This window comes from Parathielavia appendiculata, assembly GCF_033297405.1.
Source record: "Parathielavia appendiculata strain CBS 731.68 unplaced genomic scaffold N657scaffold_1, whole genome shotgun sequence".
In the NCBI taxonomy this organism is placed as follows: Eukaryota; Fungi; Ascomycota; class Sordariomycetes; order Sordariales; family Chaetomiaceae; genus Parathielavia; species Parathielavia appendiculata.
The window spans coordinates 3,279,618-3,293,276 of NW_026944220.1; the positions used below are offsets into that span (position 1 = coordinate 3,279,618).

At 56.1% G+C, this 13,659-nt stretch overlaps 6 protein-coding genes across 6 annotated transcripts; 3 read left to right on the plus strand and 3 right to left on the minus strand.

The window, feature by feature from the left end:
• Positions 1 to 42: 42 nt before the first annotated feature.
• Positions 43 to 990, minus strand: N657DRAFT_630136 (uncharacterized protein; the record flags this gene model as incomplete). Its single annotated transcript, XM_062790956.1, has 1 exon — positions 43 to 990. The coding sequence occupies one exon, from the start codon at positions 988 to 990 to the stop codon at positions 43 to 45; it is 948 nt and encodes a 315-aa protein (XP_062652962.1).
• Positions 991 to 1,398: 408 nt separating this feature from the next.
• On the plus strand, positions 1,399 to 4,209 carry N657DRAFT_639763 (NGP1NT-domain-containing protein). Its single transcript, XM_062791834.1, has 5 exons — positions 1,399 to 1,425; positions 1,488 to 2,156; positions 2,209 to 2,278; positions 2,333 to 2,426; positions 2,796 to 4,209. Exons 1-5 carry the CDS (start codon positions 1,416 to 1,418, stop codon positions 3,819 to 3,821), a joined length of 1,869 nt encoding a protein of 622 aa, XP_062652963.1. The 5' UTR covers positions 1,399 to 1,415; the 3' UTR covers positions 3,822 to 4,209.
• A 278-nt stretch (positions 4,210 to 4,487) lies between these two features.
• N657DRAFT_639765 (uncharacterized protein) lies at positions 4,488 to 5,328 on the plus strand. The gene is made up of 2 exons (XM_062791835.1): positions 4,488 to 5,231; positions 5,297 to 5,328. Exon 1 carries the CDS (start codon positions 4,587 to 4,589, stop codon positions 4,953 to 4,955), a length of 369 nt encoding a protein of 122 aa, XP_062652964.1. The 5' UTR covers positions 4,488 to 4,586; the 3' UTR covers positions 4,956 to 5,231; positions 5,297 to 5,328.
• Positions 5,329 to 5,455: 127 nt separating this feature from the next.
• On the plus strand, positions 5,456 to 6,629 carry N657DRAFT_60275 (uncharacterized protein). Its single transcript, XM_062790124.1, has 2 exons — positions 5,456 to 5,892; positions 5,959 to 6,629. The coding sequence occupies exons 1-2, from the start codon at positions 5,763 to 5,765 to the stop codon at positions 6,486 to 6,488; spliced, it is 660 nt and encodes a 219-aa protein (XP_062652965.1). The 5' UTR covers positions 5,456 to 5,762; the 3' UTR covers positions 6,489 to 6,629.
• A 188-nt stretch (positions 6,630 to 6,817) lies between these two features.
• Positions 6,818 to 7,923, minus strand: N657DRAFT_563658 (uncharacterized protein; the record flags this gene model as incomplete). The annotated part of the gene is made up of 2 exons (XM_062788228.1): positions 6,818 to 7,560; positions 7,617 to 7,923. The coding sequence occupies 2 exons, from the start codon at positions 7,921 to 7,923 to the stop codon at positions 6,818 to 6,820; spliced, it is 1,050 nt and encodes a 349-aa protein (XP_062652966.1).
• Positions 7,924 to 9,961: 2,038 nt separating this feature from the next.
• N657DRAFT_676856 (glycoside hydrolase family 36 protein) lies at positions 9,962 to 12,837 on the minus strand (the record flags this gene model as incomplete). Its single annotated transcript, XM_062795930.1, has 5 exons — positions 9,962 to 10,176; positions 10,243 to 11,649; positions 11,703 to 11,919; positions 11,979 to 12,177; positions 12,272 to 12,837. The coding sequence occupies 5 exons, from the start codon at positions 12,835 to 12,837 to the stop codon at positions 9,962 to 9,964; spliced, it is 2,604 nt and encodes an 867-aa protein (XP_062652967.1).
• Positions 12,838 to 13,659: the final 822 nt, after the last annotated feature.

A 13,659-nucleotide genomic window follows, 5' to 3' on the forward strand; every position in this document is an offset into this window, starting at 1 on the left:
AGCCAACTCACCCTCCTTTATCTACGCCAACGAGAGAGGCTCTCACAACTTGCCACCTGTCAACTCCTCGGCCACGGCCTTCTGCCTCGCCGTCGTCTTGAAAGCAGGGGACCTGTTCCTCTCGGTCAACCTGTTGGACGACCCGGTCATCTCGGCCTGCAAGTCCGCCACACTGACGGGGGCGCTCTTGACGTCCCAGATGCTCTGCCCGCTGTCCGTGCTGCCGTACTTGTGGTGGTCGCGCGTGAAGATGGCGTTGACGCGCCGCTCGAGCTCGGCCTCGTCGATAATGAAGTCCTTGGCCGCCACGTACAGCTGCGCCAGCGCGTCGCGCCGCGCCTCGGCCTTGAGGCTCTCCTGCTGCTCGCGCCGCGCCCGCGCGGCCTCGGCGGCCGCAAAGCGGTTCGGGTCTGGCGCCACCGTGGTCTCGAGCGCCGTCGCCGCGCGCACCGTCGAGCGCGTGAGCACGTCGTCTAGCCTCTCGGGCGCCGTCGCTGCGGCGATGTTGGCCTGGCGCCGGGCCTCGGCGCGGGCGCGCATGCGCTGCTCGCGCTGCGTCTTGCGGACGTACAGGCCCTGGATGCCCGAGGCGAAGGCGCTGCGGCGCGCGGCGGCCATGAGCCGGTGGCGGGCTTCTTGCTCCGACTTTGGCGGCAAGCCGGCGAGCTCGGCCTTGGAGACCGGGGTGGCGGCCTGGACGTAGCCCGGCTTCACCTTGCGGTTGCCTTCCCGCTTGGGGAACATGTCGCGCGGGACCGGGAGGTAGCCCTTGATCGGGGGCAACTTAGGCTCCGCTGATTGGGGGGGCTCCGGGATGGTAATGAATTTGGGTGATTCGGGGGGCACGGCGGAGACTTGGGAGGCAAAAGGGGTGATGCTGAATGCGCGCCATTGTGAAGTCGAGGTCGTCGTCTTTGTCGTCGAGATTCGGCACGAGGAGAGAGCGGATTGCAGGCCGCATATTGACGGCCGGGGCAGTGGAGGCGCCATCGTGAGTGCCGGGAAGAGTTCAATTCTGCACAATGACAGAATTATCTTCGGAGCGGCGACGGTGGGAGTTGAAGCCGAGGATCCAGACCCGGAAGACAGGAGACCTGATTCCCTCCGTCGACTCGGAAATTCTGACGCTTGGGGACTCTGAACTTCAAATGCATGCGCTAGTCCGATTTAGGAATGGCAGGCTGTTGTGCCGTGCTTTACCGCCTTTTTTCGCAGGAGCCCTTTGAGCTCCACCCCGCCGAAAACTTCATTTGGCCTGCTTCACGTTCCGCTCTGTCTTTCCCAACCTTTTCTTTCTTCGTCTTCCACAACCCGCTCCCCAGTGGAAGACCGCTGCGATTTACTTTGCAGCTAGGGGTATTGTTCACTTCTTGAATCTTTTTAAAATCTGTATTTGGCGATAGACAATTGCCAAGATGGGTACCGGTAGGTCGTCCTCTTGTGCTTGCATCTCGAGTGGGACTCAATGGCGACTAACAGATACATAGGAAAGAAGGAGCGGTCCCGCATAGAGCGGCAGGGGAAGGTCACCGGCGACCCCAAGGTCAAGGGCGAGAACTTCTACCGCTCCGCCAAGAAGATAAAGACCCTGAACATGTACAAGGATGGCAAGGCAATCCGGAACAAAGAGGGCAAGATTGTCAAGGCCGCCTCGTACCAGAGCAAGGAGGTTCCCAAGGCAGTAGTCGAGCCGAACAGGAGGTGGTTCACCAACACCAGAGTCATCTCCCAAGACACGCTCAAATCGTTCAGGGAGGCCATCGCAGAGAAAGAGAAGGACCCGTACTCGGTCCTGCTGAAGAGCAACAAGCTTCCCATGAGTTTGATCCGGGACGGCCCAAGCCTCCAGGACGGGCTCAAGAAGCATCAGGCGAAGATGACCATCGAGAGCGAGCCTTTTTCCCAGACCTTCGGACCCAAGGCACAGAGGAAACGGCCGAAGGTCACCTTTAACACAGTGGAAGAGCTCGCTGGGCACACCGAGCAGAGTCTCGACTCGTACCAGGCTCGACTGGAGGAGATCAAGCTGCTCAATGGCGCCGCGGGATCTGCGGCTACGGACGGTGATGCGATTGTGGAGGAAGACTTTAGTGTCGCGACCGCCAAGGAGGCCATCTTCAGCAAGGGCCAGTCCAAGCGTATATGGAACGAGCTTTGTGAGTTGTCATTGCTGCCGGTCTCCGACGACGTCTGCTAACGTCTCCCTAGACAAGGTGATTGACTCGTCAGATGTCATTCTCCACGTAATAGACGCCCGGGATCCGTTGGGGACAAGATGGTACGGCTACACTCACTACCGCCTTTGACGCCAGATACTAATCTGATTCGACAGTCGGCACGTCGAAAAGTATCTCGCTACCGAAGCCCCGCACAAACATCTTGTTTTCGTGTTAAACAAGATTGACTTGGTGCCCTCGAGCACGGCGGTAAGTCTCATCCCCACAGACGCAGAGCTCAGTTTTCTGCACTTCCCCATTGCCAGGCTTGTCAGGCCCCAGGGCTTTCGTCAGGATCCTTCCGCATTTCCATGCTCCATGGGAGATTGTCCGTTACATCCCTGGGAGAACGATCTCCACTTCCAACGTCCCTGGTTTGGTCTTCAAGCTGGGGATTGATAGGCCTCGTTTTGGGGTTCTGTCGCCGGATATCGGAAGTGTTTCAGACGAGTTGAAGGCCGCCACTGTCCGTCGTGGATAGCACATGGTGGTCTTCTTAGTGATGATTCACACATTTCACGTCTTGTTTCATATTCAGCTTCCATCTCGTAGCTCCCCTACGGATGCTAACAGATGCAGGCCGCCTGGATCCGCGTGCTCCAGAAGGACCACCCCACCTGTGCCATGAGATCGAGCATCAAGAACCCGTTTGGGCGCGGTTCTCTGATTGACCTCCTCAGGCAATTTAGCATCCTTCACAAGGATCGGAAGCAGATCAGCGTCGGCTTGATCGGGTATCCGAACGTAGGCAAGTCGAGTATCATCAATGCCCTCCGTGGCAAGGCCGTCGCCAAGGTTGCACCCATTCCGGGTGAAACCAAGGTTTGGCAGTACGTCACGCTGATGAAGAGGATCTATTTGATCGACTGCCCGGGTATCGTGCCACCAAACCATCACGATACGCCGCAGGATCTCCTGCTCCGCGGTGTTGTTCGTGTCGAGAACGTCGAGCATCCGGAGCAGTACATACCCGCCGTTTTGAAAAAGGTCAAGACACACCACATGGAGAGGACGTATGAATTGAAGGGTTGGAAAGACCACATCGAATTCCTCGAGCTCCTTGCTAGGAAATCTGGCAGGCTGCTCAAGGGCGGCGAACCAGACGTTGACGGGGTTGCCAAGATGGTTCTCAACGACTTCATGCGAGGCAAGATTCCCTGGTTTACGCCCGCTCCGGCAATGGAGGGAGGTGACGACACTGTCATTGAAGGCCGGCAAGGCCGTCTTGGGGAGATGCCGCTCAAACGGAAGCGAGACGAGGCGGAAAGTGTTGCCGACACCTCGTTGGCTGGCTCAACCGTAGCGGCCGAGGAACAAGACTCTGGAGAGGAAGACGAGGACTTCTCCGGGTTCTCGAGTGACAGTGACTCTGAGCAGGAAGGCGGGCCTGAAGCAGCGGCCGAGGAAGGTGCGGAAGATATGATACCCCTAGGCGACTCGAGTGACGAGGATGAGGAAGGATCCGGAGATGAGGATGGCTCAGACGAGGGCGGTGCGGAGGAGGACGCCGAGTCAGATGTCGACATTGAGGGAGCGAGTGACATCCTCGCATCCGAAGACGAGTCAGAGCCACCTGTTCAGAAGAAGCGAAAGAAGGCTAGGTAGTGCTTTCTGCTGAAGTTGAGAAATGAGATTATGAGGAATGGGTGAGCCTCCAATCACTATCGTCATACATGCTTCACACCAACCGTTTGCTGCGTGGTGACTTCAGTCGGACCTTTGCTGGCCTTTCCGGAGCACCCAAGCGCTACGGTTGTTTCTATGGCGCCTGCGTGGATAGACGGGCTTGGGCGTTTCCGCCGGTTTCCTTCCGGTTTCATGTGCGTAGTGAGCTAGGGGGGTCCTGCTTTCGTGAGGTGAGGATGCTTTAGGCGGACTTACGTATTGTTTGAGGAGTTTTTCTGATCCAAACTCTGAGACCTGCGTATGTAATTAGAGTCATCCTGTAGGCTTCACGGCGCATGGACAATGGACTATGCCAATTAAGACAGCATATACGTCTTCTTGGCGGAACAATGTGATGGTGCCGTTGTCTCGGATTCTTAAGCTAACAAAGCTAATAACAGCAGTCAAGAGATACAAAGGATGATGAATCAGGGGCAACAACACGGCCGTCAACTCCCTCTTGTAGCAATGCTGTAGAATCCAGGCTACCGTGGTCCAGTTGCGGTTCGAGGGTGACTTTCGAGCAATCCAAACAATGGGAGGGTGGAGTTGTGCCACCATCAATGCATTGGTCACGCGACTGAGTTTAAGAACGGAGATTGTATGGTGGAAGAGAGGGTTCGTATATATACGCGAAATAGACCACACTAATATTGCCTATGTCGGTACATCACATCAGATCAATCAGCCTAAGGGCGCCGCATGATGGGAGGCTGGCTCTCAACCGCCAGAATCCCATGGAGTGACCAGAGCCAGCTCAGGGGTTCCAATCTGTTCACGACACAGGTGTTTTCCACGTTGACGCTAGCACCTACACTTGAAGAGCTGTGCTCAGACGACGAGGATGTTGGAGAGGATGGCGAGAGGGACGGTTGGGACACTTCGGATTCTAATGACGATGACGACGAGGAGGAGTCGTTGCGCCGGGGGCGGGAGCTGAGAAGTAGCCCACATAGCTGGGTGTACGAAGAATCAAAGTCACGGCTTGAGAACCGTCGGCCAGGGCTTTTATTGGAGCTTGTTTGGCTGGTAGGGGGACTGGCTGGTACTCTTGACGCTCAGCAAAGCAACTAAATGAAGGGTGATGTGGTTCACTCATCTTGCGTGGAACAAAGAAATAGGTTATTGGAACGATGTGCTGTATTTCATTGTGTTTCGTGGTTCGAGCCAACAATGCCTTTGTCAAAGTGGCTTCATGTTGAACTTAGTAGTGTGGAAGCAATCCAACCATGTTCTAAGCTGCGTGAGAAACGATGGGGACAAGCTAAAAGGCAGGTCAAACTGGGACCTGCTAGATCGTCATTGATACCTCTGTCAAAAGAAGATGGAGAGATGGGCCGGGTGGAAGGCCTGGGCGATAGAGTTAGCACGCCCTCCAGCGGTCCATCCATCCGACGTGGAATGTGAACACCTGCCAAAGTCTAACCAGGAGCAACTGTCAATCCTGTAGCGGCCGCAGACGTATGTTTTGACCATACCACTTTGGGTAACCTATTACTGTCCGCCAAGTTAGGTATGTACATTACAAGAAGGACGAGTCTCGTGATAGAGAGGTGTAAGTGAGATGGTAAGAAGAAAACAGCACCTCTCTTCGCGAGCTCGCACCATACATGAGGTTGGGTGTCGTCGGCCTTATTCCGATTCAGGAAGGGATATGTGTGATGCAATGCATGGAAGACGGAGCTGCCCCTCTTCCCCGCTTGCTGTGAGCTGCCAGTGGTGCTGTGTAAGCTCCCAAACCGCTGGCTGATTACATCGCTCAAGCAGCCGTGTTGATCGTTTGGTGGTGATTACATAAATTGCCTTTCTCTGTCTTTCATCAGCTCTTCCTTCAACCTACACCTCGCTCATAACAACACCAACCATCTGAACCACAGCAACATGGCTCTCCCACCCAAGTTCAAAGGTCACCGGATGACCTTCACCGAGGCCACCACCTCTCTCTCCACAACCAACCCGGTCCTGCACACCCTCGAATTCTACCTCGACTACGTCTGCCCCTTCTCAGCAAATATGCTGTCGCCCCGATCCCAAACACACCCCTTCTCAACTCAGAGATGACTAACACAAAAGAAACAACCAGAAATATTCAAAACCCTCAACGAGGCCGTCATCCCCCACATCCGCGCCAACCCCCACCTATCCTCCAACCTCCAGCTCATAATCCGCCAGCAGATCCAGCCCTGGCACCCGTCCTCGACGCTCGTCCACGAAGCCGCGCTCGCAGTCCAGCGCCTGGACCCGTCCAAGTTCTGGACTTTCTCCGCTGCGCTCTTCGACGACCAGATCGCCTACTTTGATCTCTCCGTCTTGAACGAGACGCGCAACGAGACCTACAAGCGGCTGGCCAAGCTGGCGGCCGACAGTGTCGGGGTGGACGAGGCGGAGGTGTACGGCCTGCTGGAGGTGAAGCCGGCAGAGGACCCGGCAGTCAAGAATGCGGGGAATGGCGTGACGGGTGATGTCAAGGCCATTGTCAAGATGGCGCGGCTGACGGGAGTGCATGTCACGCCGACGGTGGTGTTTGACGGGGTTGTCGCTGGCGAGATTAGTAGCTCGTGGACGGGTGAGCAGTGGGTCGAGTGGTTGGGGAAGAACGTCGTGTAGAATGCGGACGGGAGCATACATAGATCTGACTGAACAGGTGCAGAAGTGAAGTGACAATATTGTGACTAGCTGGCTGGCCCTTTCTTGCCGTCCTTTCTTCTTCTGCCCATATCCCTCTCACTCTTTCTATTGCGGGTTATGTGGATGCGGGATTTAGAATTGAGAATGCAGAATGCCACAGGAACGCAACAAACAGCCAGAGCCAATGTTATGCGGGTTGAGGAAGCCGTACACCATGACACCACGGTCTTTAGACGACAAAATAAAAGGAAAAGAAACGGATGGAGCGTAAAGAAAACTATTTACACAGGGAGAGGGTATGTCCCCCTTTACAAGCGATCCTGCTTCCGCCGCAAATTCCTCGTCTTCCTCATCAGCTTCTTGTACTTCTTCTTCTTCATGCGCAGCTTGCGTTGCCGGCGCACGCTGATGGCCTGCATGGCGCGGTCCTGCTGCCGGCGTGCCTCATCGTAGCGCAGCTGGCGCCACGCCATGCGCTCCAGGAACGTGCGGGGCGCCGGAGCGTCCTCCTCGACGAGCTCCGGGCTGTGCGCCACCACCTTGATCTGCCCGCTGGCGTCGACCGTCTCCTCGATGGTCACCATGGCCTTGTACACGCGCGTCTGCGTCTCCTGCTGCTGCTGCTCGGCCAGCTCCTCAGCGGCGGCGGCGCTGTTGGCAGCCTCGGCTTCGGCCTCGGCGGCCTCGGTGAGCGGCTCGGGCGCCGGCGGCGGGGCGTAGGGCAGGTACTGGCCCGACATGGGATTGAGCTGAATGTGCAGGTTGGTCTCGGAGCCATCAGCATGCCTGAGGCTGAGCTTGGCGGTCCCGTCGTCAGCCTCTTGCCCGTCCTGCAACTGCTGCTTGTCTCCGTTGGCAATGCTCATTCTCGACAGGGGCTCCTCCAGGTCGTGTACCGTTTGTGACAGCGTCGAGAGAACTTCGGCTACTCTGCCATTGCGAGTCCGTGGGGCAAATATTCGGGCAAACGTATCGTCCGACACCGTCTGGGGTAGGAGCTGGGTGACCGAGATGGGCCGGTGGAGGGCGAAAAAGGTTGAGAGTGCAAGGCCTGGTCAAGAGGTAAGAGACTGGAGCCAGCCCAAGAAACAAAGTGACGAGACGAACCTTCATCCCCAATGTGCCTAGTACTGGGGACACTGGGCGGTTGCGGGACGGGTGCCTTTGCTTGCCCTTTGGTTTTCTCTGACTTGGACGCTCGTGACGCAGGAACGGGCCGGGCGGCGAAGTCTCTGGAACCGTCATCCGGGTTGGACGGTTTGGAGGAGGAGTAGCGGCGCTGTTGGAGGCCGGTACGCTGCTTGTAGGGGAGGGTGTAGGCGGCGGCAGGCCGTGGAACGAACGAGGCCACGGAGGAAACGGCGGGCGACTGAGGTGCCGCAGCGACGACTCGTCGTACGGATGAGGGCAGCATGGTGTCGAGTGCTGCCTCTGGGCGGAGCAGACACAGGTAAAGCTATGCGCAGGTCTCCTTGTCTGTTTACAGCGCAGACCCGAGCGGTTCTTGCGGCTGCGAGTCAAAAACGACGTCGCGATGGCGGGCGATGGTGGCAGATCACCTGTCAGTCATGCAGGTTCGATGTCTCGCCAAACTTCGACCGGTGGCAGTCCTTGTTGGCCGTTTTCGCCCGCGCTAAAATGGATCGGCCGAGGCTTGGCAGAGATACGTAGCCTTGGCCTGTGCGTCACTGATCTCATTCGGATGCCAGTTTTGGCTCTTTTCGGAAACAATCATTCGAGCTTCCACCTGTCGTGAACCAACAAATTTCCTGTAAAGAGAGTTCAAGTCACAACAAATTTCCTGTAAAGAGATTCAAGTCAAGATAGTTGTTCATCCTTAAACTTTCGTTTCAGTCATGCTCCATACCAGCGGGCCTAGACATAGGCAACGTCAGGTGGCGGGAATGCTGTGCAGTCACGCCGACATGCCTTCGGGTTGCACCACTGCGAAGCACCAAAGCATGATGCTCGGTGGCAGTGGAATACCTTGATAAGCTATCTAATCAATGGCGGCGAAAGGTTATCCCATTCATTTTTGGGATGTACCATATTCATTCCCACAATTGTCCTTGACAGAAACCTTGATCTCTATAAACTTGCCCTGTCTTCACAGAAGCTCAACCTCGCGAGCAAGCCAGCAGCAGCCTTCCCGGAGGAGGGCCTGCCGGGTGGCCGGTCAATGGTCCCACTTTTGTACAACCCCGCCATCGGCAGGGTCTCTTCCGCAGCCACGGGGACGGCTCCAAGAATGCTCAGCAATATGACTCGGCTCAGTGAGCGAATGACATGATCAGGCTGTGGGCCTGTGGTATCTAGGTACCCTCCTAGCCGACGTCCAACATCGACGAAAAGCGCCGCGGTGAACACGTCTTACTCTACTTGATACTACAGCACAGATAAATAAGTGAGCGGGTACCCTGCTTACAAAAGTATGTACATATACAGTCTCCAGGAATTTTACCACGGATGCTCCATGCTGTCCTGGCCTATATATCCATTGCATCCGAGCCTGGCATCATTATGCTTGTTTTACTGCGTGCTACAATATGGGAATATCCGCACCGCTCCAGTCATGTCAACTTAGCTAGAGCAACACCGGCTATTCCATGTCGTTGAATTTGATATATATCTTGGGACCTTAAGTACATGCCGCTTCGGAAAAGTAATAATCAGCAAGTGTAAGGTAGTCACAGGTGGTAATTGTGGGTGGGGCAAGAACACCGAGCGGGTTGGGCCGTTACATCCCATCAATTAATGGGTATAAACAACATGGAGTTGATATTAACAAGTTAGTCCCCGAGAATCTTGCGTAGACGTCCCAACCCTGAACAGCGGTAGTTGAGTAGCTGACAGAGCGCTTTACTCGCGGTGACGGACGGCATGACAGGTCCTAGTCTAGTTTCCATTGTACCAGGAATGCCAGTTCGAGAACCCCACACTCTCGGTGTTGCTTCCCAACGAATGCTATGAACACGCCCCTAGCAGGCCGTCGAAATCCTGCTGCTTTCGACTTCAGGTAGCCCCAAGACGACCCTGATTCCAACCTTACGTAAGGTAATCTTCCATCCCAACGCACGGCCGCATACGCACGGACGCACCATGGCGGCCGCACGCGCTATATGTATTAGGTCCACGTCTATACTCATAACGCGCCTTCTAACAGGTCAAATGGCCTAGTTAGTAGAAGTCTCGGGACGTGGCTTCCCCTCTGGGAGAGGCCACCTCTTCGATTCGCCGCTTCGGCGACGATTTCCAGAGGGGAGGAGGGGACCTAGCCCCCCTTCTGGGGGAGTACGCCTCGGGGACAACCCCAACGAAGCAAATCTGTGGTCCCAGGATTTTCGTAGCCATCCACCTTCTTCGGGGGCTGGATGGTGCGCTTTTGGAGTTTTTTTTGTCATGGTTCCAGCCAAAGCATCGTGCACCAGCTTTCCCACGTCCGGCCGCAACGTTTACCTCCCCAAGTCGAAATAGACCTTCACTTCCACCTCGTTCGCCCACCCACTCTCCAGGCCCATTTCGTTCCACGCCGTTTCGATGTCGATATTGAGCACATGCTCATCGTCGTTGTTCAAGGCCACAGTGTGAGGAGGGATCGGCTGGCCCTGGATGGTAACCATGAAGTCGTCCCGGACCGACAGCTGCGGAAGCGCCGATATGTAGACACCTGTATTGGAATCGCGTCAGCACCACAGTTCTTCTATCACATGCGAACCGAGTCGATGCAACTTACCCAATACCCCAAGAGCCTTCAGCGTGGCATCAACCAACATCCTCCCATTCTCTCGCACCTCAAACACAGTATTCAACACCGCTGCACACCCCGTCATCTTGCCGATCAGCCCAAGATTTGCAACCAAGACCAGCCCCCCCGTCCTCGACTCGATCGCGTGCAACGGATACGCGCAAAGCACCTCATACCCCCTAACCTCAAGCGACAGCGCCAGCAGCGCCTTCGTCTCGCCCACCTCCAACGGCACACTAACTCTCCCGGTGCCATGCGCGCGGACGACATACCTCCGCCCTTCCATGACCCCAGGGAACCTCCCCAGCGGCACGAAATCCACCACTCCCCTCTCCTCGATATTAAACACCCCCACAATCCCGGTCCCCTGCGCCGCGCGACCGTGGAAGGCCCCAATCTTGAGCAAACCCTGTCCCTGCCTATACCCCGCATACACATCCATCGCCTTGCCGAGCACGCTCGGCCGAAAGACGACCGTCTTCCCCCTGGGCGTGATGCCCGTTACCTGCCGGATCAGATGCACGTCGTGGCGGCCGGGGACATCGGTGATGTAGACGGGCCCGCCGCTAACGCAGCGGGCGGCGGCGTGGAAGCCCGCGTAGGGGTGCACCGTCTGGAACATATCCCAGTCGGGCAGGACGTTGAGGTGCTGGGTGAGGTGGGCGTTGTGGGCGTTGGTCCAGAGGTGCCAGGGGTGGGAGTCCGGGACGGGAGGGAAGAAGTCGTCCGAGTTGCGGCAGACGATGGGCGGGCTGGTGTGCGGGAGCTGCGAGCGGAAGAGGATTGGGGGTGACTGGGACATGCAGCTGACCACACGGGCGGAAAAGTGCCGGAGGGAGGCCAGCGTCCAGGCGTCGAGGTAGGCGGGAATGAGGGTGCGGCGGATGGGAGGGGACGTCCAGGTGTCGAGCATGTATTGGCCGTCCGTCTTGACGCCGTCGATGTCGCATGATGAGAGGAAGTTGTAGAAGTCGTTGTAGAAGGCTTGGACGTCTTCGCGGGCGACGAGCGTCATTTGGCCGTCGATGGGGAGCTGGCATTTGTCGATCTCATCGCGGGCGACTCGGATGGTTTTGTAGCGCTTAGCGAGCGGGCCGTCGGGGGCGAGACCGGCCCAGTAGCCTAGTAGGGCGTGCCAGACGGCGATGTGCTGGATATGTTTGTGCTTTGACCGGATGTCTGAGATGAGTGCCTTCAGGCCGCGGGGGAACGTCTTGGGTTCTGCTTCAAAGTCGTTCCAGCCATGTTGCCACTGGCTATTACCGCGATAGTCGATGTCCTGCCAGTTGTCGTCGATGATGAGGGTTGATATGTTGACCTTGTTCTCGGCTAGCGTGTCCAGTGCCTTCAACACCTTTTGCTCTGTTAACTCCTGGCCGAGGGAGTTCCAAGTACCTTGCCTGTATGGTTAGAGTAGAAGGTAGCATAGAAATGGTGGATACACCTACAATACCCCAAGCCATCGTACCAGCTCTCATACCACTGCGGACTGACATCGCCCTCAGCTGTCATCTCGGCCACGCTAAGAGCAGCCGAGGTACCCGCTGCCATACTGGTAACCAGAGTACGGGCATGGTACATGACGGTCGCGACCGTGCTCTCAAAGTTGTCACCAACAGCCACGAGAGCAGTTGCTGTCGCCGAGCCGGCATTGTCGCTCCGTATCTGATCGAGCGTCAACATAATTCTAACGCAATCGACATTGGGAGAGTGTGTGGTCATACGTGGAGCATCAAGCGTCCGGAATCACCACTCCGGAGCAAAGCCATGACATCGTCCACGCCGCTCATCCCAAGCAAGACCATGTGCTTGCCCTGGGGGGACAGAAATGAGCAAAGCAGGGCATCTTTGTCAAGGTTGAACTCGGACTTGCCCTGCCTGGGAGCTAACCAAGGTGTCCAAGTCCTGACCAAGGCAAACCATCTACCGTGGGTCAGCATCGGCGGACCAGATCAATGCCAGGATAATATAAACCACTTGGCCATGGACGGCGTCGTCCCGGGGATCGACCCCTTACCTGAAAAACCGACCCCACGGAATGCCCAGCGGTATGTCAACAACTGCTGACTCGTCCTCATTTGCCCCATCCACAGTGGCTTCGATAGACCAGAGACGGGTCCCAGGGGACTGGCTCATATGGCTCTGCCACCTAAGGTCCGGGTTCAAGTCCTGGATCAAGTCCGGCAGATCCTCAGACTCTACCCCTTGTCGTTTCTGCTCGACCACGACGATGCCATCATCTGAGCCCTGCTCAGTGCGAACCCACCGCCATTCGTGTTTGCCTCCTCGTCTGAACTTGACAGTGAATGTCAGCGATGACGCGACCTCCAGCTTGGCTGTGAAGTACAGCCTCGTCGCTGTCTCATTCGTTCCACTCAAGTCGGTGGGAATGGCGTTTGGGGAATCAGCCATGAACTCAATCAGAGCCCAGTCCCCTCCATCGCCGTTACAATACCAAAGTGAAAGCTGCCATGGTTCTGTGGCAGTTTCAGGGGGGACTTCAAGCACTGCGTGGATCGCAATGTTGGGGTCGTTCAGTACGGTGACCTGCGCCAGAGGAGGGTACGTTGCAAGGAAGGCCATCTCCAACTGCGACCGATGGGGCAAGAGAGCAGGTTATTATGTTGAGACAAGTGATAAAAGAAGTGTCAAGCCGGATATCAACACATCAACCTCCGGAGATCTTGTCATCCCGACGTTACGGATCAGTCCACGTGCGACTTGAAAGGCGGTGGACGCACAAGCGCACCCAAGTTGATTGGCAGGCAGTTGTGGATACAAGATGCAGTCGATCCCCCCAAGACCTCCGCAGAGCCAAGTATGGAGAGGGAGAAGCTGGAGCAATGGCATGACTTCAGAATTAATTGGAAGCCCACCGGAACTTGAAGAGACAGCACTGAAGGATCGAGTCGTCGATCGAGATCGACTTACTGTACTAGAATGAAACAAGACAGCAAAACAGCACTTGCTCGAAACAGCCTCCCTTGTCAGCTTTCCAATGGATGGACCATAACATCACTTGAATCGGCTAACGGGCAAAGAGGCGCATCTCGATCCAATCATAAATCCGATGCTTTTCCGTCCGCAAAATGGTCAAACTCTGCCGACAGAGTGGTCGATGGGCTGTTGAGAAGGACAAAGGTAATTAGAAGGGGAGAGGAAAGAAGAAAGAAAGGATCTGAAGGTTTAACTGACAATAGCTGAGGCCAAAGTGGGTACCATAGCAGATCAGCTAAACTTTGAGCTCGATTGGTTGATGGTGTGAAACAGGGTTAGGGTCTGAGGTCATTACAATCTGCTATACCTTCCCTCCTGTTTATCATTTGTGTGACTGGTTCCCTTGACGATATACTTAGGAGAAAGGAAAGAATAGGTGGTGAGCCCATTGAGTCCAGGCACTCTAGG

Bases quoted from the DNA above. Each gene is read 5' to 3' on its own strand.
- N657DRAFT_639763 (XM_062791834.1), top strand. The intron at 2,157-2,208 runs GTGAGTTGTCAT...ACGTCTCCCTAG, and splicing joins GCGTATATGGAACGAGCTTT to ACAAGGTGATTGACTCGTCA. The intron at 2,279-2,332 runs GTACGGCTACAC...CTGATTCGACAG, and splicing joins GATCCGTTGGGGACAAGATG to TCGGCACGTCGAAAAGTATC.
- N657DRAFT_639765 (XM_062791835.1), top strand. From the start codon at position 4,587: ATGGGAGGCTGGCTCTCAACCGCCAGAATCCCATGGAGTGACCAGAGC.
- N657DRAFT_60275 (XM_062790124.1), top strand. From the start codon at position 5,763: ATGGCTCTCCCACCCAAGTTCAAAGGTCACCGGATGACCTTCACCGAG. The intron at 5,893-5,958 runs ATATGCTGTCGC...CACAAAAGAAAC, and splicing joins CGTCTGCCCCTTCTCAGCAA to AACCAGAAATATTCAAAACC.